Below are 21,898 nucleotides of genomic sequence, written 5' to 3' on the forward strand. Positions count from 1 at the left end.
ATGGTTCAATGCTTAACTTTTATTTGATTGGTTATCCATAATCTGTGTCATTTTCCACTCAGCTCAGGTTTTTTTTGGGATGGTTGAACAATTGTCAATGTCCGTTGTATATTACCTGCTGCTTCTAAAGAAATCTAAACTAAGGATTTACAATTCAAACTGTCTTTTTTTTTTTTTTTGTTAAACAAAGATTGTTCTGATATTAATTGTTTTCTTCAGGGTGCTATCCTTACACTGATAGGGATCCATTCTTCATTGAAAGCTGTCCTCATGTTTACTTTGTTGGCAATCAGGATAAATATGATACTCGTGTGATAAAGGGTATTTTTAATTCTTAAATCTACATTGCAGAAACACATTACTTTTTCCGTTTTGCATTTTATATAACTTCCCCCTCCTCCCAACACTAATTCATTTTACTCATTGATTGCAGGATCAGAAGGCCAATTAGTTAGACTCGTATGTGTTCCTAAATTCAGTGAAACTGGAGTTGCAGTTATGGTGAGCTCTGAAATTCCACTAACGTTTTCTTATAAAATGGTCTTTTATACTAATATCACCCTGCAAGCACATCAACAACATCTCATTCATACATTCTCACCTTTGACATTTCCTTCTTGCCAATTCAGAACTATGTTTCGATAAATGACTGCAACCTGAAAGTAATCTATTTTGCAGCTTTTCTCCCTTCTATTATCTAATGAAGCAATTTTAAAGTTCAACTAAAAAAATACATGTCTAAGAAGTTATATATTACATGTGTTTTAGACATACATTAAAGGATTTCTCTTGGGAGAATCATGAAAAAATTGAAAAACTAAGAAATATTACCTCAAAACCTATGCTCTTTTGCATTGGTGATGGAGTTAAAGTTGGTAAACTGGTCATTTCCAGATATTTCTGTGGATTGGGGGACACAAGACTAGTCAATTTGGTGTTTAGATCGTCTTTCTTTCAGTTATATAGTTGAAAGGGGAGATATTTTGATGAGATTCCCCCAGCTGTGACAATGATGACATACTGTTTCTGGTTGAATTGAAGGTCTGTATTATAGTTTTTAATGAATCAAGTAATAAGACTCTGGTGCAACATTTTGAACTTGTCATTAGCATGCGATGATCTTCACCGACCTTGTCGTTTATCTGTGTACTGCATGGTTGCTTGTGATGCAATTCTGGGATCACTCCCTTGTTTTATGGACATGTAGAAAAGAACAATATTAGTTGCAGGATCACACCTGAGGAAGGGCTGTTTTCTTTGCTTAATGGTTGGCTGTAACATAATAGTAGGTTTCATCTGATGTGATTCTTGTTGGAAACTTAACGATACATGCATATTTCTTTATTCGCAGTTGAATCTGAGGGATCTTGAATGCCATGCTCTCAGTTTTGGAACTTCGATTATCCCAAAGAAGGCAGAGTGCGACATTGTAGAGAAGGCAGAGTGTGACATTGTAGACAACAAGAAGAGCTGAAAATTGAATTTTGAAGTTGACAAAGGCTGTCGTGTTTCTTCACTGTAGTTTATTTGTGTATTATCTTAATATTTCTGCCTTCTAAAAAAAAGACCTAATATTTTGACTTGCATTTGTATTTTTCTATTTAGTTTTCATTGTAACATAGTTGTAACGTAGCATTTAAACATTATGTTTTACAGTAGGCCGTGGGAACATTTCAATTTTGCATTAATCAATTTTATTTAATTCTCCCGCATATGTTTTAACCCACCTGGGGTTTCTATAAACGTAATTATTCTATAGAACGACTTGTTCAACTCTAGAAATAGTTCCTTCAAAGAATTAACGGTAAGCTCTTAATGTGACACAATAATTTTGTTCAGAATGCGTATCAAAACAATGGATTTTCGCGTTTACCGTGGATTTTAGAAGCAAGAAATTAGAGGTATAGGTGGCGTAATTCAGATAACAAACATGCACTAAGAATTGTACGGCTATGATAATTCAAGATGGGGGTAACGTCTATTATTGATAACAATATTTTAGCCCGATTGATTTAACAGTTTTAAATAATAGGTAAAACAAAAGAATGCGTAGACTATATATGCACTAGTAACTTTTTGCCAAAAGTTTTAAAAACAAATTCAATACTAGTAACTTTTTGCCAAAAGTTTGTGTGTGTGTCAGAGAGAAAGAAACACTGAAATTGAAGGAGAGCGTTATTGCAGGTCTTGTCCATTTGTTATTATTGTATTGTCCCTCTCAGAAAATCCACATGTCATGCCTTGTTGCCTAGTCAAAATTCCAAAACATATAAAATAAAAATTTCATAAAAATCAAGTCCTTTACAACAAGATCTCAACCCAACGGCTATATTTCCTTACCTCACTTCCATTATTCAATTTCAATAACAATCATTTCCCTGATTAATATTTTGATTCCTATAACGGTCCATCCATCCTATTAAAACTATCAAATCATATTAACATTTTTCTTACATTTTCATTAACATTTTGCTTACTCTCTCTGCAATGGAAACTAACACTGCTGTCGCAACAACCACTTCTGCTACTACTTCTACTGTTACTACTGATGCTAAGGTTCAACGAGTAACAAAGAAATCTTCTGATGAGCTACTCAGGAAGTTTGCTGAAGTGGGCACCAATGAGAAGAAAGAGTTACGTCTTATCAAACGCCGCAAAAAGATGAAGGAAAATCAATCTGAGAGCTCTTCAAACGGCACCACTGCCGTTGTGGAAAGGAGGTCGCTTTTACCGGCAACAGTGAGCCGGAAGTCAGTGCTCCGGCAGCTCAGGGTTAGAGATAACAGAAACAAGTCATCACTCTTGGGAACCATTCACAAGGTGAGACCCCAATTAACACTTTTTCTTGGTCTTTTGTTTTACACATTTTCATAAAACTTACCGTTAAATAAATCTAAATTACCTCGACGAATTAATCTATACAATTACGCGCACTGAGAGTAATTGTTTTGAATCACTTTCTTATTGTTTTGTTAATTACTATACTTTGTTGCAGACATGGCGTAGAACTGTAGAAGGTGCCTCTAGAGTTTTCATGGAAAAGCATTATAACCGTCATAAGCGTTTGATCAATGATATTGTTTAAGCTCTCTGTTGAGTTCTTGAATGATTTACAAGCTATGCAAATTCCTGATCAGATGAAAGCAATGCCCACCTTTATGTATATTGAACTATTGGTTTCATTCAATTATTATGCTTTTTTCTAATTGTATTCTTTTTGACTTCAAGTATCAATTAAAATGTATTCTTTTGACTCTGTTTGCTATGGCATAAACTTCGACAGTTACACGCTAATAACAATATTACATAATTGTTCAATAATATCTTATTACATCATAATATTAGTTCTTAATTTAATTTTGCAATACAGCATGATACTGAGATATAATTAAACTTAACCAAATGATTGAACGCAAATGATTAATGAACTTCAATTAAAGATGAATCGTTAGAGATGAGTCCGGGGATCACTTAATTTTTTTTTGGAAGGGAGATTCTACTGGTCTGGTACAGTATATCTAGGTGTTTGGGTTGGAAGTTGGTGCCACACGAGTATTTTTGGTAGTTTAGGGAGCTTTGTAGGATTGGGTCTATTAAGAAAATTAGGCTAGGATCATTATTGGTTTGGCTTGCTATTGTGTGGGCGGCCTGGAACTCCAGCAACGATATTATCTTCCCGGGAGGGACTCCGGCTGTCGAGCTTTTAGTGGATCAGGTGAAGTTCTCTTCCTGAAAGTGGTGGTTCCTGGGAAAGATTTCTATCAGCCTCTGTTCCTTATATGAGTGGGAGGCACAACATGTCCTGTGCTGGTTCCAGTGGTGTGTTGGGGGTGGAGCTCAGGTTGCTCCTGTCCGGCTTTTCAGGGTGGTTTTGCCATGTGTGGGCTGTTGGAATGTTTTTGGTGTTTGGTGATAAAAGAAAAAGAAAGAAATATTGGATGTTTTAATCATGGCTAATAATCATCCACAAAACTTTATTTACTTTCTGGCCAATCTAGTTCTATGTAATTAAAAACTTCTCTCTAAATGGTACAGTTGTATAGTTAATTAGTTATTTAGCTCAACCAGCAGTGATAGAAAAAAAGACTTTGGAGATTAGAGTTCAAAAGTTTGCACAACCGTTACTTACTAAACTACTAAGGGGATAAATAATTGGTGAGAAAGATCATTGAAGGATAACTATAAGCTTTGAGTGAGAGACTTAAAACGATCCAGGCAAAACTAATACACAAATGATATGTTGCAGGTTCAGAAAATGTGCCCACTAGTAGATGAAAATGTGTCCACTAGTTAGCAGGGACGGATCCAGACTTTAGGAGCATGTGGAGCTAAAATTTCAAATACTCCCTCCATCCCATAATAACTGAACCATTTGCAAAAAAAAAAAAGTTCAAAAATAACTGAGCCATTTCATTTTTCAATACAATATTGATTTCTTTTTTCCCTTTATAACTCTAATTAATACTACTTTCATCATTCTAATTCAATACTCCCTCCGTCCTAAATTATAAGCAAAAAAAACTTATTTTTTTGTCCCAAATTATAAGAAAAAAGATCAACTTTTATCATATTTAATTATGTTTTTTTCAAAACATTATCTTTTCCAAGGAAAAATTAAATGCAAAGTGCATTCAATTTGCTCTCTTTTTCGTTTTCTCTATAATCAACTACCAATGAAAATTGTTTTTACACCTTCCTATAAAACTTATTTCAAAGATAACACAAAAAAACTATGTTACAAACTACTATGTTTTAGTTTTCTTAATAAGTGTGATTTTTTTGTTGCTTATAATATGGGACCGAGGGAGTATATTCCACTTTACATTTATGATAGTGAAAAATACACCAATACTTAACAAGTGCACTTAAAACTATTTTTCTCTCTCCTTCATTTATACATTTTTCTTAATACATGTGAAATGAGCTTTTGGCTCAGTTAATACGGGACGGATGGAGTAATACAAACTATTTTTTTTAATCCACAAATATTATTACCTTATTGTTTGATACAATACATTACAATGAAAATCATCACCTATCCATTTGTTGAAAATGAGATAAAATGACATCATTGCTAATTGTTAATAGAACATCTCTTAGCCACTGATTACCCATTTTATTACGTAGGTTACTCTTCCCAACTTTCATAGCTAAAAAAACACATTCAACAGTCAACACTTGCAGTTGCTACCGTGCGTGTGTGCTATATGTGTTTTATCTATTAAAAATAAAAATAAAAAAATAGGGAAAAGCATGTGGAGCTATAGTCCCATATAGCTCCAACATGCATCCGTCCCTGCTAGTTAGATGCTTATGGTGTTTGGTGTTAGCTTTGCTATCAATAATTTTTTTTTCCATTAAATTTTATAAACAAACAGGCTTTACATAGACAAAAAAGTTCTCATACTTGTTGGCTGCGACCGCGACGGCACCATTTTGGCCATCGTAAATTCCAACAAAGAGTGCTTTATGGCCAACATCAAGTTGGCTGCGATCCTCTGCCGAGTTAGGCTTTGTAAGAACTAATTTTAATCTGTCAAAATTTTTAAGGCCTAAGTTTGACTTGCGGTCTGTCATAGACTTATTTTATCAGCGAATTAATAGACCAATGAGATTACACTTCATTTTGATAAATTTAACATGAATTTTTAGAGAATTTTGCTTTATATTATATCAACTTTGAGTTATAGTTTGTAATAATACATTTAAATATGAGTGAAATTAATGTATACTAGTAAACTTATATTATTCATAATACAAAATATAATATAATAATATTAGTAATAAATAATATTATCCATCATGCCTAAAAGGTTTTTTTTAAGGTCTATGACCTTGCCTTTTTAATTAAATGGACTTTGAAAAAATTTTAAGCTTTTTTTATTTAGAAAAAAAAGTCTGATCTGACATATCGTAGATTAGACCTTAAATCTCTGTGGACTAGCCTGATTTATTTCCATCTCCAGGACAATTAAGACATTTTCACTACGTTAAACCTCAACTTAATTACATATGATATTTTTCAAAAATTTCTTTCACAACAAGTAGCACATGAAATTTGTTTTAAAAGGTCATGCAGTAACCATTGTACAATTGTGAAGAAGCTAAAATTGTACAAATACACAAAATAACCAATAGTCATATAAGACAAGGAATTCAATAAAATTTTGAGTTCATAGTCTCGAGAAACTCTTGTGTGAACCAGGACCAAGAAATTTGGTTTGGTCACACATAGAGTTTTTGTCTTCTCTCTCTTCACAAATAAACAAATACTTTCCATTTTCTCTCTCTTCTCTCTTCTCTCTCTTCTTTCTTTGGTTGTGACCAAAGAAAATTTCTCGGTCATGGACCACCTAAGAATTTCTCTCATAAAAAAGACGGTTAGTATGATGCTTTATTGAGAAAGTCTATTGGAGAATTTTGATTTGTATTGTTGTAGGTTTCCTTTTATTACTTCATGCTTTGTAATTCCATAATATAAGTTTTATTTCCCTTAATTTATTTTAATATTTTTATTTATAACTAATTTAAAATCAATGCTTTGAAATTCACCCTTTTCCCTTAATTTATATATGTATATATAGTTTATATCTTAAAAACAATGAAAATGTTAAAAAAATGTTTTTATTACTTTTCCAGGAATATAGATCATATTTAATTAGCATTTTATCTTTTCATATGGTTTCCTATAGACTCAAATATTATTGTTAGTAAGTTATACCGCACTTTTGTCTTCTATTTTATAATACTCATTATCCTTTTTTTAAATTGAACTTTTTTATCCTTAATTATCATGTACCTTGCAATTTTAGTCCTAATCGGATATTTAACCCTAAAAATGATAATATTTGCTTTTAAAAGTGATGATCTTTGACTTATGATGTATTATTTTATTCAAATTGAAAATTAGGATAATAAATTACCATTTTTGAGGCAGAAATTCACTTTTTTCTCGACAAAAAATCTAACTTGTCACCAAAGTTGCAACAAATGTGATATTTTTTTAAAGAAAAATTCGAGTGTATATAATCACATGACAACCAAGACATCCAAACTATGTTGACATCTTAAATTGACACATCATTTGTAGCACTCTAAAAACATCAATTAATAGTCATAATACACACAGAGACACACACACGAGAGCCAGCAAAACACACTCTTTTTAATTGGTTAAAATTCATTAGTTCTACACAATCGTGTGAGTCTCATAACAACTTTACGAGACCATGTGGATCTTAATCAATAAAATAAAATGCGAAAGAAATTCACTTTTCAAAAGAGTTTGCAGGAGTGGGGCCATGTTAGCAACAAACTCTTTAACATACACATTTTAACAAACTTTATTTGATTTATTACACATAGTCTCAAAACTGTTATGAAAATCACATGATTTTGTGAGATCCGTATAAATTTTAATCAATTAAAGAGAATGTGTTTGAACGTGTGCGTTGCTAACACTCTTCATATATATATATATATATATATATATATATATATATATATATATATATATATATATATAAGAGTTGCTAAGATACACTCACTTATTTTTTAAATGAATTATTTTAGCAAGTTATAACTAAAAAATTGTTAAATGCACTTTAGGATGCATATTTCTAAAACACTTATTTAAAAAATAAATGAGTGCATATTAGCAATTCCTATAGACATTTGCTAGAATACATCCACTTATTTTTTCAAAAGTGTTTTAACAAGTGATAACAAAAAAAGTGGTTTAATGCATCCTAAGGCGCATGCATGTTGCTAAAATGCTAATTTTATATAAATAAATAAAAAATAGTGGGTGTATTTAACCACTATTATAGAGAAATGATACTTGTACAACTATTTTGTAACAACTTTTGGACAAGTCACTCTCATACTCTTTTGCTCTTTTTATCTTCCCCTACTCTCTCTCTCTCTCTCTCTCTCTCTCTCTCTCTCTCTCTCGTTTTGATCAATAAAATAAGAGAAATAAAAATTATTAAAAAATAGTTGTACAAATATCATTACTCTGTTTATATCCATTCACTAAGTTCAATGTTGTTGAGGGTGTATGTTGGTATTGGGAAAAAATCAAGTCCAATAAGGTATATAAAGAGTGAAAATTTTCAAATCATGACCGATTTTGTAACTCTGAGTTAGTTTCAATCCAAATTCTAACATCCTTCGTCTTCACAAGCATGTCCATTCAACTAGACACTGACATTCAACAACATACCTGCATTCACCAAGGCAGTGATGCTAAGGGAATGCACTTAATTCTACCAAACTATTCAACTTCGTGAGTTGCAAGACCAAGAGCTAGTAAGCAAAGCTCATCTTCTTCTTTTTTCGTATGCATTTATTGTTTCATTTTTTTTTTAGCATTCTAAAAAAAGTTGCATTTCTTTTATTTCCTTAATAAACAAGACTCATTATTTTTGTCAAAAAAATAAATAAATAAAAAAGACCCATTATTTCAACCCTGACAACTAGCCCACTCAAGCTATGATATATCATTTTAAAACATATTATAGATCATATACATAAGTTATTCGATTAATGTAAATTGTTTTTATAATAATGATCGGATAGAATATTAAGTAGTCGCATAGTGGTTATTTCATTCTACATATTCAACATTAAAACATCTCTAGTCGAATTTTAGGGGCTCAAGTTTATAGCTGCTAGAGATAAGTGTTGATTCTCTCCTGAATGAACATTTTATTGTTTTCATAAAAGCTATCACCTCCATTTGTATATTTTTGATTTGTGGAAAAATATAAGCAATTACATAAGAGATAATTTTCCTTTATCACACCAGAACACTATTACATGTTCACGACATTTGTAATAGAAACAACTTTGCCGACTCCCACGCTTTTACAAACTTTCACAATTGTAAGTTTGGACAAGACAAAAACTAACCATTTTTGTAACCTAAACCATTGTCCATTTTTAAATCATCTTAGACTTATCATGTTAGTAATTTGGTTAGCTCTTTTCGGCGTCCTCACCGGCAAGGGATCTGTATATTGATTTTGTATTTGGTTTGAGTTTGGATTCTTGCATCCAAAGTTCATTACTTGTTCAATCCAAGTTTAAACTCATTGGTTTTTGAAAATGTGCTTGCAGATGATTCCAAAGAATTTTGTAGAGAGATATTGGAAAGATGTATCGAATCCAATATCCCTTAGACCTCAAGGGACAAACATTGACAAGAGAAAAATTAATATGAATGCAACCCATAAAAAAGTCTTAGGCAAGTTCCTCTACTTCATTAGTTTCTCTTACCAATTACTATTGATTATTATAAAATATGTTTTATTATGATAAATAAATAGAACTTGTTCAAAAATGATAAATAAATAGAAATTATTTCGTTTTCATATCTCTAAAGCTAACTGTGCGCCTTGGAAATGATTAGAATATACATTAACTTTGCAGGTACTAACAAAGGAGGAGGCAAGCCTAAGAGATGTTCAATAATTGAAGTCATTAATGAGAAATCCAAAAATGAGAATCCAAGTTTTGAACTTAAAATGACACAAACTTATGCCCATGGCCATTTTTGTGTAAGTTTGCTTTTGAAAATGTTTACTAATTTTGGCTTTAATTAATATCTCTAATATACCATGAATTGAAACAGAGGATACCAAATAAGTTTTCAAAAGAATACTTGAACGAGTTTGACGGGATCGCAAGGATAAGGGTTGATGCAGGTAGAACTTGGAAAGTGAATGTGAGGTTTGATTATTCAAATAGATGTTCTTTTTTGCAAGTTGGTTGGTCTTTATTCAACAAGGAAAATAACTTGCAAGTTGGTGATGTGTGTAAGTTTGAGATGACTGAATCTAAGCCGCTTTCATTCAATATTTCTATTACCCGAGCTAGTGAGGAACCGAGCCCTAACAAGTTGCAAGGTTTTTCTTTCATTCTTCATTATTTGTTTGTTTCTTTTTTCTATTCAAATTTGTTGTTTTTTGTTATTGATATTTTATTAACATTTATTAATCAAATTTTCACCTTTTTAATTCCTTTTATCACTGACTAGGTTATAAAAAAGGGACCCCTTCTACAAATTCAGGAGGTTCTAATGTGTTGAAACATAACACAGACGAGTTTTTTGTGAATTCCTCGTACGCGGTATGATTAATTACTTACATAAAATGTGGTAACTATAAACTATGTAGATATATAGATATAGATATAGATATAGATATAAATAGAGATGTTATAGAACCACGCATATAGTAAATGATATTTTTGTTTGTATTTGCAGTTTATGCCAGATGCTTTTTTTTAGTAGACATATAAAATGTCGTTGAAAATTTATGAAGTTGAAAGTGGACGAAACGTTATGATCTATAAAAGTTATGTATTATCGTAGAGGCAGCAGATCGTATGAAGTTGGAGAAAGATTGCAAATCAAAGATTGGAAACACTTGTTGCTTTGAGTTGATTCATGATGAAAAAATTGTGCTTAGTTTCATTTGAAAGAAAGAACTCATGAGTTGTTTGAGAAGTTATGTTTAGTTGAACATCTATTCGTGCTATGTTATTTCTATGCCTTGTTATTTTGTTATTGTAAGCAACTATATTGGTCTTTTATTGATTTATTAAATATTGGTTGAATATTATCTTGACGGGTCTTGGAATATTCATATTTTGATGATTGAGTATTGGACATCACATAGTGAGTATGCTTGAATAGTTTAACACCTATAGTTGAAACACTCCATGACGGCAAGAACACGCTTCACCATAGGCTACCGGCTACTGCTGTGGCATCCGTCCATATGACCAGCGGCTATCAGAAACAAATTTAGGGAAAACCGATAACCTCGTTAATTTAAAAATCTTCCTTTTTACAATGTAGTTAGTTAAATTCAGTTATATTATATCTTATATATGTTACTTTTGTTAGTTAAATTCAGTTATATGCCTGTTAGTTTAGTTAGATATATTCTTGCCATTTTTCTATTTTCAGTAGTTCAGTTAGTTAATTTTCATTACTGTATAAACAATATTCATTCATTCTTCCACACACTCATCACTTATTCTCACATTCTCTTCTTCTAGCTAGAGGTATTCTTGAGATCATACCTAGTTTGAGTTTCCCCAAGAACACAAGATCATGTTTCAGTGGTTTTGAAATTTAATTTGTCTTTGCACAAGCAAAAACTCCGCTGAAATTAATGAATTTGATGATGATCCTTTAGGGTGGTCAAGGGACCTCGAAGAGCATCAGTTTGGCGAAACCTCAATGGTTGTGAATTGTGATTCAGTCGAATGGTGTTATGGAGGATCGCAACCAACTTGATGTTGGCCATAAAGCACTCTTTGTTGGAATTTACATAATGGCCAAATGGTGCCGTCACTTCCAACTTCTTGAGTAATAACCTCTTCTGAATTCTATGTAGTGAGTATTCTTTTTAATAATATCTTGTCTGCATGATTATGAGTAGGATAATTGTGCTTTGTCTTGTTATTTGTGTGCCCATCTGTCGTAGCAGCGAGAAAATCAGCATTTTCTAGTTTGCACCAAACTTTGATAAATTCTTCCAAGAAGTTAGGAGATGTATGTCATAGAATTTATGAGATGGGAAATGTTTTCTTAATTAAAAATGATATAGAAATCAGGAAATTAAGCTTGCTAGAAGTTCTTGTGTATGTTGTGCTAGGAATATGGATGACAACAGAATCAGGGAGCGAAAACAATTTTCCACAGCTACAATTTTTACATTACCCCATACCTTTTTTTTAGTTTTCTTGAACCATGTTTTAGTTAAATTGATGGGTATAGATGTATTTGCATGAGTTCACACTTAACATACATAAATATCTTACCTGCAATATATACATATCTCCCATGCTATAATGGCTTATTCGGGTCCATTTAATAGACTCTATGTTCAGCAGTTGGTCAGAGATCACAATGCTAATGTTGGAGTTGTAAGTGAGGTAAGCAGATGTATAGGAAATGCATATTTGAAGCGGGCACCATTCACTTTAAGCCCAACCTTCCAAGTCCCACATTCGGAACTTGCGCCTTCTGATTTTACCTGGCCTTTGCTATCAGCAGAACCCGCGATATCCTCAAGAGTCTTAAAAGACACTCATAAATTCATTATATTTGGATCTGGTGGACTTTTTAAATTGTTGACCAATGAGCAAACAGCTAAAATTGTTCACACCAATCCACGAATGTATGGTTTGTTCTTTCTGCCACTTGTTTTTCCTTTTATTATTTAGTACTATTATGTTTATTTGTTTATTTATGGTATAGTATGTTGGGTTTTTGTTGCAGGGAATTGCAAAAAGCCGGATTTCTCTAGAGAATGCAGCTAGACAAAAGAAGATAAGCTATTCTGAGCTTTGTGAGATTCCTATGTGACATGGTGTTAGTAGGGGCCCTAGTGCTTCTGTTGAAGGAACTAGGCGGGATTATCATGATGATATTTATGTGATTGTTGTATTCTTCGACAAAAAGCCGGAATACATTCAGTCTGCAGTGCCAGGGATCACCTCGGTGCCTGGGATCAATTCCTTTACAGCCTTCTCTGACAGGGTTCAACCATCGTATTTTAGATATCTCGATGATACGTAGTCTTTGAAGTACATTACTAGAGTGTGTTCATTTACGCAGTTGTGAGACAAGGAATATTGTGTCTAGATCTGTCTGCATATAAGAAATAAACTTTGGGAGCTCTGCCGAACTTTGGAAAATGGAGTTCAAACTGTAACATGCACATCGTTCAACCTCTTTTATGTTGATAATTTATATGCACCATTTTTATAATTATACCTCGTTTCTGAATCAATGGTGAAAAAGTGTCCTGATCAATTAATAGCATACTTATTGCATACATACATTATACATAAATAAATGAACATACGCATTCATTCTTCCATATATCTCCCCGCACTTAACATTTACTCGCATTCTACTTTGCTGTTCAATCAAAGGTGAACATACTGTTTCTGTCAAATCAATATCTTGTTGTAGTGGCTTTAAAGTATCATGTCTATGGCAGAACAGAAAATTGAGAAACAGATGTGCAAGATGGCAAAGCTGACGGTGCTTCTGTTGAAACCATGCCTTTAGATATTGAAGAAAGTTTTCTGTTAGATGATCAAAGTTTTTTCAGATGACAGTTTTGTTGCTGTTTATCATCAGAAAAAGGTTTTCTATGTCCTAGATTGGGCTATCTTGGTTCTATTTGGCTGTGGGGCTGGAACATCGATAGTCTGGTAGACCAAATGGGATGGAGCAAAGTATATGAAAATAATCAACGGTTCTCCAAATATATGAAAAATGATTTCAATAATCTCAAAAGTATATGTGAAATATATTTCATTAATTTCTTCATCCTAACATGGATTAATGAATGAACTTTTATTACTTTAAGAAATGTTTATTATTTTTATGGTATCTGTGAATCAAATAAAAAAAGGGAACTATAATTTAGAGACTATATTTTGAAAATTTATTCTAAAATTTACAGTGGCCACAGAGGCGGCTCTACATCAGTACTCGGGTAGTCGCCGTTTCTGGTGTTTCAGTCACCTTTCCATGGCTCCCTTAATTATGTGCTCGGAATTTCCCTCTTGCTTATGTTGCATTTTCGTTATTTATATGCCCTTTTGGTTTTGGCTTATACGGTCTTCTTTAGTTAATTGTATATGATACAGTTTGCAGCTAACAAGATTTAGAGGAAAAAAAAGGCATTTCATACAGCTAGAAAATTTACAGTTCCCTATACCATTTTTTTTGGGTTAAAATAGGACTTGGGTTTTCCCTTTAAAAAACAAAGGTGGGAATGAGTAGGGATGCTGTAATGTATTTCAAGGCTTAACAACTAAGTTAGTTATTCAGTTATGTATCTGTTACCAGTTAGTGATTTTCAGTTGGCATATAAATACCCTAGTATTCAATATTCATTCATTAACACTTTTAGTTTTTATTTCCACACACTCACCACTCACTCACCCTCTTCCTTTCTTCTTCAGTCTATTCATCTCTATTCACATTTTCTTGTCTTCAAGAAGTGAAAAAAACCACTCATTCACCCTCTTCCTTTCTTCTTCAATCTATTCATCTCTATTCACATTTTCTTGTCTTCAAGAAGTGAAAAAAAACATACCAGCTGTATTCAATATCAATTCATTCATTCAACCATATTCATTTTTTTTTTTCCATTTCTTTTTCCTCTCTCCTTCAGTCTTTTCTCTCTGACATACAGTTTATATCTTCAAGAAGTGAAAAGCAAAAGAAATGATGAACGAAGATCCCTGTAATGTTTTCGATGAAGATCCTCTAGCATGGTCTGAAGAATTAGAAAAACACTTTTTGGGGGAATTCTCTACAGCTTCACTTCAAGCTAACTTAAACATGGAAGACCGGTCACAGGTGGATGTCTGCAAATATGCCACATTTGTGGGGCTGTACGATGGTTGTAAAGGCGAGGTGGCTGCTGACTATCTCCGCAACAATGCATTCACCACTCTTTTGAGTAAGTTTATTTTAATTAATACACTGGTACTGCATTCGTTTATGAAAATTGCTTTCTTTTAGTTCTTGTTTTGAGACCTTTACCTAATTCTTTGAAGACCTTTACCTGATAGTAGCATAGACATTTTTGAATGACTGAATTAAAAATAACATACATAAAATATATGACGTGTGTAGTGTAGCACACTATTTTAAAATGGAAATTTGGTGAGCAAATCATCTGGTGAGGAAATTTGACTAAAACATCAAATGATAATGAATTTTAGTATTAACAAAGTGTTAATAATCTTTACCTTTAATTAATTCCTTATATGTGTTCTGTTATGATATTTTGTATATAGAGTTTGATTCAGAAATGAATTGTTATACAGGATATATTAAGAGTAGATATAATGATGTGTGGGAGGGTGTTAATGGTGTAGCTGAGGAGATCTTGAGGGAAGTCATTTCTGAAATTGAGGCGAAGTTCATCGAATTCGCAAAAGATGGTTATGAGGATGGACAGTTGGACATGAGTGTCGTCAGCTCCGGGTGTTTAATTTGTATATTATGGAGAGGGAGAGTCTATGTTGCAAATGTTGGAGGCTCCCGCGCTATTATTGTTTCCCATAAGGGAGTCAACTCAACTAAAAGGCTGCATGTTGAGCAAATTGTCAGAGACCACCATTGTGCAAATTTTCATGTTCAGGAAGAACTGGCTGAAAAGTATAGATATGATGCAGATGATATTTGCATCAAGAGATTTGGATCAATGCGTGTTAAAGGCCTTAGTGAGGTATTGTTATGCTTTGTTTTGATTTATTCTACACGGTGGCTTCTTTATTTCTGAAGTACACTTATATTTCCAATTTTATAACAGACAAGTAGATGCATTGGAAATGCATATATGAAAAAGGCACCGTTTACTACACTGACTTCATTCCAAGCCCCACCAGGGGAATGTGTGCCTTCCCTTTTCATTGAGCCATTACTATCAGCAGAACCTGAGATCCATTCAAGAGTGTTAGAAGAGACTGATGAATTCATTATATTCGGAACTAGTGGATTGTGGAAGTTGCTAACAAACGAGCAAGCTGCAAAGATTGTACTCGAAAATCCACGTGAGGTATATTTATGGCTTGATTTGTTATTTCTTTATCACTATCTTTTCTAGTTTGCTAATTTTTTATTATTTTTTTTGTGCAGGGAATTGCAAAGAGGCTTGCATTTTATGCTATAGAAGCTGCTACTCATGAATGGGGACAACATTACCGTGATATAATAAAATTTCCCAAAGGACTTGGGCCTAGTGGTTGGCCATCTGTTTCTTCTAAAGTAACTAGGTCGGTTTATTACGACGATATCGCCGTGATTGTTGTGTATCTGCATAGGAGTATGGATGCGGATCTCAATGCAAAAAGCAAGAGCTATATCAACTATTCTGAGTTCAAATTTCAGTCCGTTTTCAGTGAGTTTGATGATGGATGTGGTGAGACAAAGAAGAATAATTATGCTTAAGGGTGATAGTGTTCTATAGAGGCTATGATATGACACTCTTCGACAATCAGTTTGTAGATTACTCTTCGACAATCAGTCTGCCTTAATGAGATACGATAGTTTTTGTTCATTTACTCGGTTCTATTGTAACTGTTACAAAGACTATGCCAATTACTAGATTTCTATCATAATATTATGCCTTAAGTGTTCCAAATGAAAGTCTATAAATGTTTCTGTTAATCATCTGAACTAGATAACTTGACCCTAAGGCCAACCCTATCAATAATCATAATAAAAATCATAATTATATTCTCGTAATAGACTTTCTTGACTTTAATTATCACTCACTTCCAAAAGAGATTCTTATTATGATTACAAATAAAATAACAGAACAAAGTTATATGACTACATGATTATAAGCTGGCATTCTCCTTTTACTTCATCTTTTAGCATTTCATGAATAAAATCACGTTCAAACCAATAATTATTGGATCCCGTAGTCCATCTTCCGGCGCCCATATAGAATTTGTCAAGAGAGCCGAAAGTAATTTTCTTAAGCGAATTCACATTCCTCAATAGGTGCCTAGCAAACTCAACTGCATTTATGGTGCATACACAACCATGCAACTCAACATATTTCAATTCTTTGTGAATAAACCCTGCATGTTCTTTTTTAAGGCCAACCACAGGTGAATTTCTAACCTGAAAATTGAAAAATAACAATCATGATATTACACATGAAAATTTTAAAATTTGATCAGGCATATAACACTAATGCAATACAGAGGTTTATTATGCTAAGTAAAACTGTTCAATAGCATTCTTCTCTCATGAACTTAAAATATTTTTTATTTACTTCTTTAAGTAGCATTTGAGCTTAGAACTAATGATTCTAATGTTTGATATATCTTCCCTCATTTATATGTTCATTATTTTTAGGACGTCTATAACCTTTTTAATTCAACAACTAATTTTATCAAACATTTCAATTCATTCTTCTAACTTGTGTCACTGAAGGTGTAGCTCAGCGGTAAAGGGTTGGGACATTGAGGGAGTTTAAGACGGATGTCCAAAGTTCAATCCCTTACAACTAACATTTCCCTCTCTCCTTTAAAAATATTCTAACAGCCTAACATCTGCGTAAAAAAAACGTTTAGCTTGTCAACTAGAGCTATAAAACACAGTGCAAACATTGAATAAAAAAGAGTAAAACTTCTAGATCAAAGTCAATTTTAATTTCATCAAATCAAATTGATTTACATATAACTATTTCTAAAACGATGATTCATAAAAAAGTTAAGTTATAACATGTTAAAATAAAAATCAACAACCTAAAAATAAAGAGTCCAATAACTCACCGTTACAGAAAGCTTTTGGAGATGTCGAGAAGCCATTAAAATATCTAAAAGCGAAAAGTATCCCATATTTGGATCATAAGCTTCGTCGATAAATAATTCCAATTGTCTAAGATTTCGAAATTGACCCAAGACCTCCTTTAATTTTGCTATCTGTATACACAGGTAATATTTAAAGTAAATTAAAAATAAATTAAAAGCAACAAGTGACTCAATTAATTAAAAGAACCCTAGGCAGATTTATTTACAATGGTACAAATATGAGTTTTGAATGGCTCACCTGTGAATGGCTCGTGATCATTGATAGATTCTCAATCTGATCTAATATTGGAATTGGACCTAAGGAATATCTATTTTTATCTCTTAAAGCTGCATTCCAAAAAATCTTCAATAAGCTTGGAGCCATAACATCAAATATCCTCCTCCTATGACCACTATATTCAAAGGATGAGAGATTCAATGCATCAATAGTTATCTTATAAGGATATAAATCATCATTGCCACAATCAATTATTTTCAAATGACGCAATCTTAGACTGGTAATTTCCATTTCACGATCGATCAGACAGTTCTTCAAGGTGACATCCTCGAGATGGAGACATTCTTGAAACAACTGTGGCAAGACTCGGGTTTGGAGACATTCACGGAGTCCATCCAACACAATTGTTGTCACATTTTTCAATCCAGAAAATCCAATAGGTTTAGAAATTTGACTCCCTCTGAAGCTAAATTGAGACAACATATGAGTCTTAATCTTTATTGGGTGTACATCATGATATTTACTAGAATATTCAAAGGATAAGAGATTTGATGCAATGATATCTATATTCCGCTGGCCGTAAACCCCACAGTTAACAATGTTCAAATGAAACAATGTTGGACCGATTATTTTCAAGTCAGTGATGATATTACAGTCATCAAGGGTGAAGTCTTCAAGATGGATGCAGTTGGAAAACAGACCCTGAAGTAGATCCTGCTTCACACCAATTAGACACAACACAAGAGTTTTCAAATTTTTCAATCCAGAGAAGTCCATAGGTGTTAATATACGACAGTACGCTAAGTGCAAATACATCAGAGAATTAGTGTTAGATACGAGGGTAAAAGAAAATTTGTATCGATCCATTCCCTTAGTTTTATCTGAGAATATCAATTCAATACGTTTGGCACCTTTAGCAATTCCTTGGGAAATCAATCTATCAATCACATCACTATGTTCATCCCCCAATGGAAAATTTACTCGAATTGAATTGATCGCTGCACCTTGATAATGCTGCATGAATTGATCCAATCTTGTGGCAAATTGAGGTTGGAGCCTTTCAAAGAGTGGAAGGTCTTTAGGTAACTCTTGAAGTGTATTATAGTCAAACATGTTATGAAGATCAAAATTGAGGTCCATCCTTAATCCCCATTCGTGAAGCCAATGTTTCGATAATGAGCTAGTTTTTACCAAATCCTTCAAAGTTAACTTGGAAAAGATGCGCGACAAAACACAATTTGGCAACTCACTCTTGACATTTTTACACTTCTTCATTGCTTCAGCTGCAAGCAATAACGAACACATACACAAGACTTTGAATAAATAGCATAATCAATCAAACAAACACAATACAAACAATTGTTGTAGAACTATATACTACGTTAATTAATTCATACTGATGCTAAAGCAGATACACAACACACAAGCAATTATTTAATAAATTAAGATTCCAACTAGAACCTACAAAAGAAATTTGGGTTGCAGGATATTTATTATACTGCTAAGTGAGATGATTTGATAAAGATATGTTTATAAGGATTACACACCAGAAGGAATATACAGCACTTATCACTGTAGAAGACACTGAATCTTTCAGAGTTTCAATCGGTTTGGATTTACAAATCCTTTGAATCGATATATATATATATATATATATATATATATATATATATATATATATAAGCGTTTTTAAGGATGTTATATTGTTTTTTTTTTTTTTGATAAAACATGTTATATTGCAGGTGTCGTTGATAAAGATAAGAATAGCTTGTTACAATTTTAAAGCATAAGCATATAAACTTATTTTTTTTGTGTGTAAAAACATACACAACTATAATTTTAAACAAAATCAAAATTTATTACTCCCTCCGTTCCTTTTTTAAGTGTCTTTTTAGGGTGAACTTTTTGTTCCTATTTAACTGTATTTTTGGTATTTTAAGGGTACGATTTGTCAATTATACCCTTTGTCATTTACTTTTATCTTTTTCAATAAAACTAAGTAATGTTATCTATTTGGAAAACTAAAGTTTGTTTTATTTTTAAACAGAGTTTGTTTGTTTGTTTGTTTTAAACAAAGTTTGTTTCTTGTTAACTTCAAATTTAAACAAAACTTTTTTCCAAACAATGGTTCCAAGAAGAATTAAAATTCTATAAATAATATGAGTAGCAATTGTTAAAAATTTTAAGTGTGACTGTGTGACTCTAGCACTGGTTGAAGCCATAGTTGAAGCCTTAACTTTGATTAAAGGAGTTGGAAGAAAGTTAACTTTGAAGCATTAAAAATTGACAATTGTTTGTTATGAGAAGGAGCGAGAGCGCGCAAAAAAATAGAAATTTGTTGGAGAAAAAGATAATAACTGACAATTGTTTGTTATGAGAGAAAAATAACATATTAAATTTATTGGAAAGATAAAGTGTGTGCAAAAAAATAGGAATTTATTGGTGGATTAAAATGAGGGTATAATAGGAAGAAAATGTGCAAAAATACACATCGCTATTTTGGTGTTAATTTTCTAAAAAGATGCTTAAAAAGGAACGGAGGGAGTAAAAAAATATTGTTCGTAGTTTACACATTTTAGCATAATAAAAAGATCGGACAAACTCGTAATTTACACGCTTTAACGCAATAAAGAGACCAAACAAACGGGCACCCGACACTAGTCTACACTTCTATACTATATATAAAGAAAATAACCTATTTTAGCTCTTTTGATCTGGTTTTTTCTCCTTTCAAAATTACCCTCAACTTTTAATGCAAATAGCGCATATAACAAGTAGACAAGAGTAAATTCAAATATTAAAACAAAATGTAATGTAACAAATTGTATGTGTCCGATTTTTTTCAAAACCATTTAAAAAAAGATAATAGATGAGAGTTAATTCAAATATTAAGAAAAATGTAACAAACACAATTTTTTTTTGTTACCACACAACATACATCGTGTAACAAACACAATATGAATATATGTTCAATTTTTGTTCCTTTATCCTTAAAAAAATGTAACAAACTATATCAAGTATATGTCACTATAAATATAATCAATAAGAAAATGATCGCTATAAATATAATCAATAAGAAAATGATCAATATAGAATAAACATACACTTAAGCACAAAAGAGAAATGAAAAGATAGACACGTAAGTGCAACAGAAAAACGGAAAAAACGGACACGTCAATGTCTGTCTTGACACTAGTCTTCTATAACAATATATAAAAGGAATACATAATTTTTATGGGCAAGAATTTTTATTATTCATGTTATACCCTCGAACAAAATTGCTTTTAAGAATATGCTATATTGTTGGTGTTAATGAAAAAGATAAGAATTTTTATTATATTTGTTATATCTATAATCTATAACAATATATAAAAAAATACATGATTTTTACGAGCTGAATTTTTTATTATTTCAGTTATATCCTTAAACAAATTTACTTTTATGAATGCTATATTGTTGGTTTTATTGAAGAAAAAAAAGATTTTTTTGTTAGATTTGTTATATTATTCATAAAAGATAAATATGATTTGTTACTATTTAAAAGTCACAAATATCTATTCATATAATTTTAATCAAAGCGTCCTCGTGAACTTAGCTCAGTTGGTAGGGACATTGTATAATTTATGCAGGGGCCGGGGAATTAATATTAATCAAAGTTTCCTAAGAAAAACATTCCTTCTGCCCTTCCTTAAAAGACAAAACGGGGTAATGAGTATATATATTATGGGGACACATAGTTTGGACTGACTTTTTCTTCATATTTTATACTTCATTTAAACTATTTTATCTTCTTTTAAAATATTTTTTAAATTATTGATTGGAAAATAAAGAGCTCTAATTAAAATAGGACCAAATTTTCACCAACTTCTTAATTCTTTTTATCACCGACTAGGTTATAAAAAAGGGACCCCTTCTACAAATTCAGGAGGTTCTAATGTGTTGAAACATAACACGGATGAGTTTTTGTGAATTCCTTGTACGCGGTATGATTAATTACTTACATAAAATGTGGTAACTATAAACTATGTAGATATATAGATATAGATATAAATAGAGATGTTATAGAACCACACATATAGTAAATGATATTTTTGTTTGTATTTGCAGTTTATGCCAGATGAGTTTTTTGAGTAGACATATAAAATGTCGTGGAAAATTTAGGAAGTTGAAAGTGGACGAAACATTATGATCAATAAAACTTATGTATTATCGTAGAGGCAACAGATCGTATGAAGTTGGAGAAAGATTTTAAATCAAAGATTGGAGACACTTGTTGCTTTGAGTTGATTCATGATGAAAAAATTGTGT

At 32.1% G+C, this 21,898-nt stretch overlaps 4 protein-coding genes and 1 pseudogene across 5 annotated transcripts in view; 4 read left to right on the forward strand and 1 right to left on the reverse strand.

Moving 5' to 3' along the window:
- The window catches only part of POLD2 (DNA polymerase delta small subunit), a 6,901-nt gene extending 5,189 nt beyond the window's left edge, over nt 1-1,712 (forward strand). The window contains exons 12-14 of the mRNA XM_085727233.1: nt 220-321; nt 434-501; nt 1,352-1,712. Of these exons, the coding sequence (XP_085583359.1) occupies nt 220-321; nt 434-501; nt 1,352-1,474 (293 nt within the window). The 3' untranslated portion in view covers nt 1,475-1,712. The remainder of the gene's footprint in view (nt 1-219; nt 322-433; nt 502-1,351) is intronic.
- Nucleotides 1,713-2,276: 564 nt separating this feature from the next.
- LOC146909922 (uncharacterized) lies at nt 2,277-3,321 on the forward strand. Its single transcript, XM_085727235.1, has 2 exons — nt 2,277-2,820; nt 2,996-3,321. The coding sequence occupies exons 1-2, from the start codon at nt 2,488-2,490 to the stop codon at nt 3,083-3,085; spliced, it is 423 nt and encodes a 140-aa protein (XP_085583361.1). The 5' UTR covers nt 2,277-2,487; the 3' UTR covers nt 3,086-3,321.
- An 8,535-nt stretch (nt 3,322-11,856) lies between these two features.
- On the forward strand, nt 11,857-12,640 carry LOC146909923 (putative protein phosphatase 2C 68; annotated as a pseudogene).
- A 1,623-nt stretch (nt 12,641-14,263) lies between these two features.
- On the forward strand, nt 14,264-15,997 carry LOC146909924 (putative protein phosphatase 2C 25). Its single transcript, XM_085729387.1, has 4 exons — nt 14,264-14,501; nt 14,872-15,275; nt 15,360-15,605; nt 15,686-15,997. Exons 1-4 carry the CDS (start codon nt 14,264-14,266, stop codon nt 15,995-15,997), a joined length of 1,200 nt encoding a protein of 399 aa, XP_085585513.1.
- Nucleotides 15,998-16,303: 306 nt separating this feature from the next.
- On the reverse strand, nt 16,304-18,865 carry LOC146909925 (F-box/LRR-repeat protein 13-like). Of its 2 annotated transcripts, XM_085727237.1 has the most exons (4): nt 18,390-18,865; nt 17,612-18,050; nt 17,335-17,484; nt 16,304-16,678 (listed from the first exon to the last, which is right to left on the reverse strand). In XM_085727237.1, the coding sequence occupies exons 1-4, from the start codon at nt 18,863-18,865 to the stop codon at nt 16,382-16,384; spliced, it is 1,362 nt and encodes a 453-aa protein (XP_085583363.1). In that variant the 3' UTR covers nt 16,304-16,381. The 2 variants fall into 2 exon arrangements, with proteins under 2 accessions (XP_085583363.1, XP_085583362.1); XM_085727236.1 differs by having other exon boundaries at nt 17,612-18,865.
- Between the last annotated feature and the right edge of the window lie 3,033 nt (nt 18,866-21,898).

The sequence above is a fragment of the Medicago sativa genome, chromosome 7, assembly GCF_051527215.1.
Source record: "Medicago sativa cultivar Bolivia chromosome 7, Bolivia_mono, whole genome shotgun sequence".
Classification (NCBI taxonomy): Eukaryota; Viridiplantae; Streptophyta; class Magnoliopsida; order Fabales; family Fabaceae; genus Medicago; species Medicago sativa.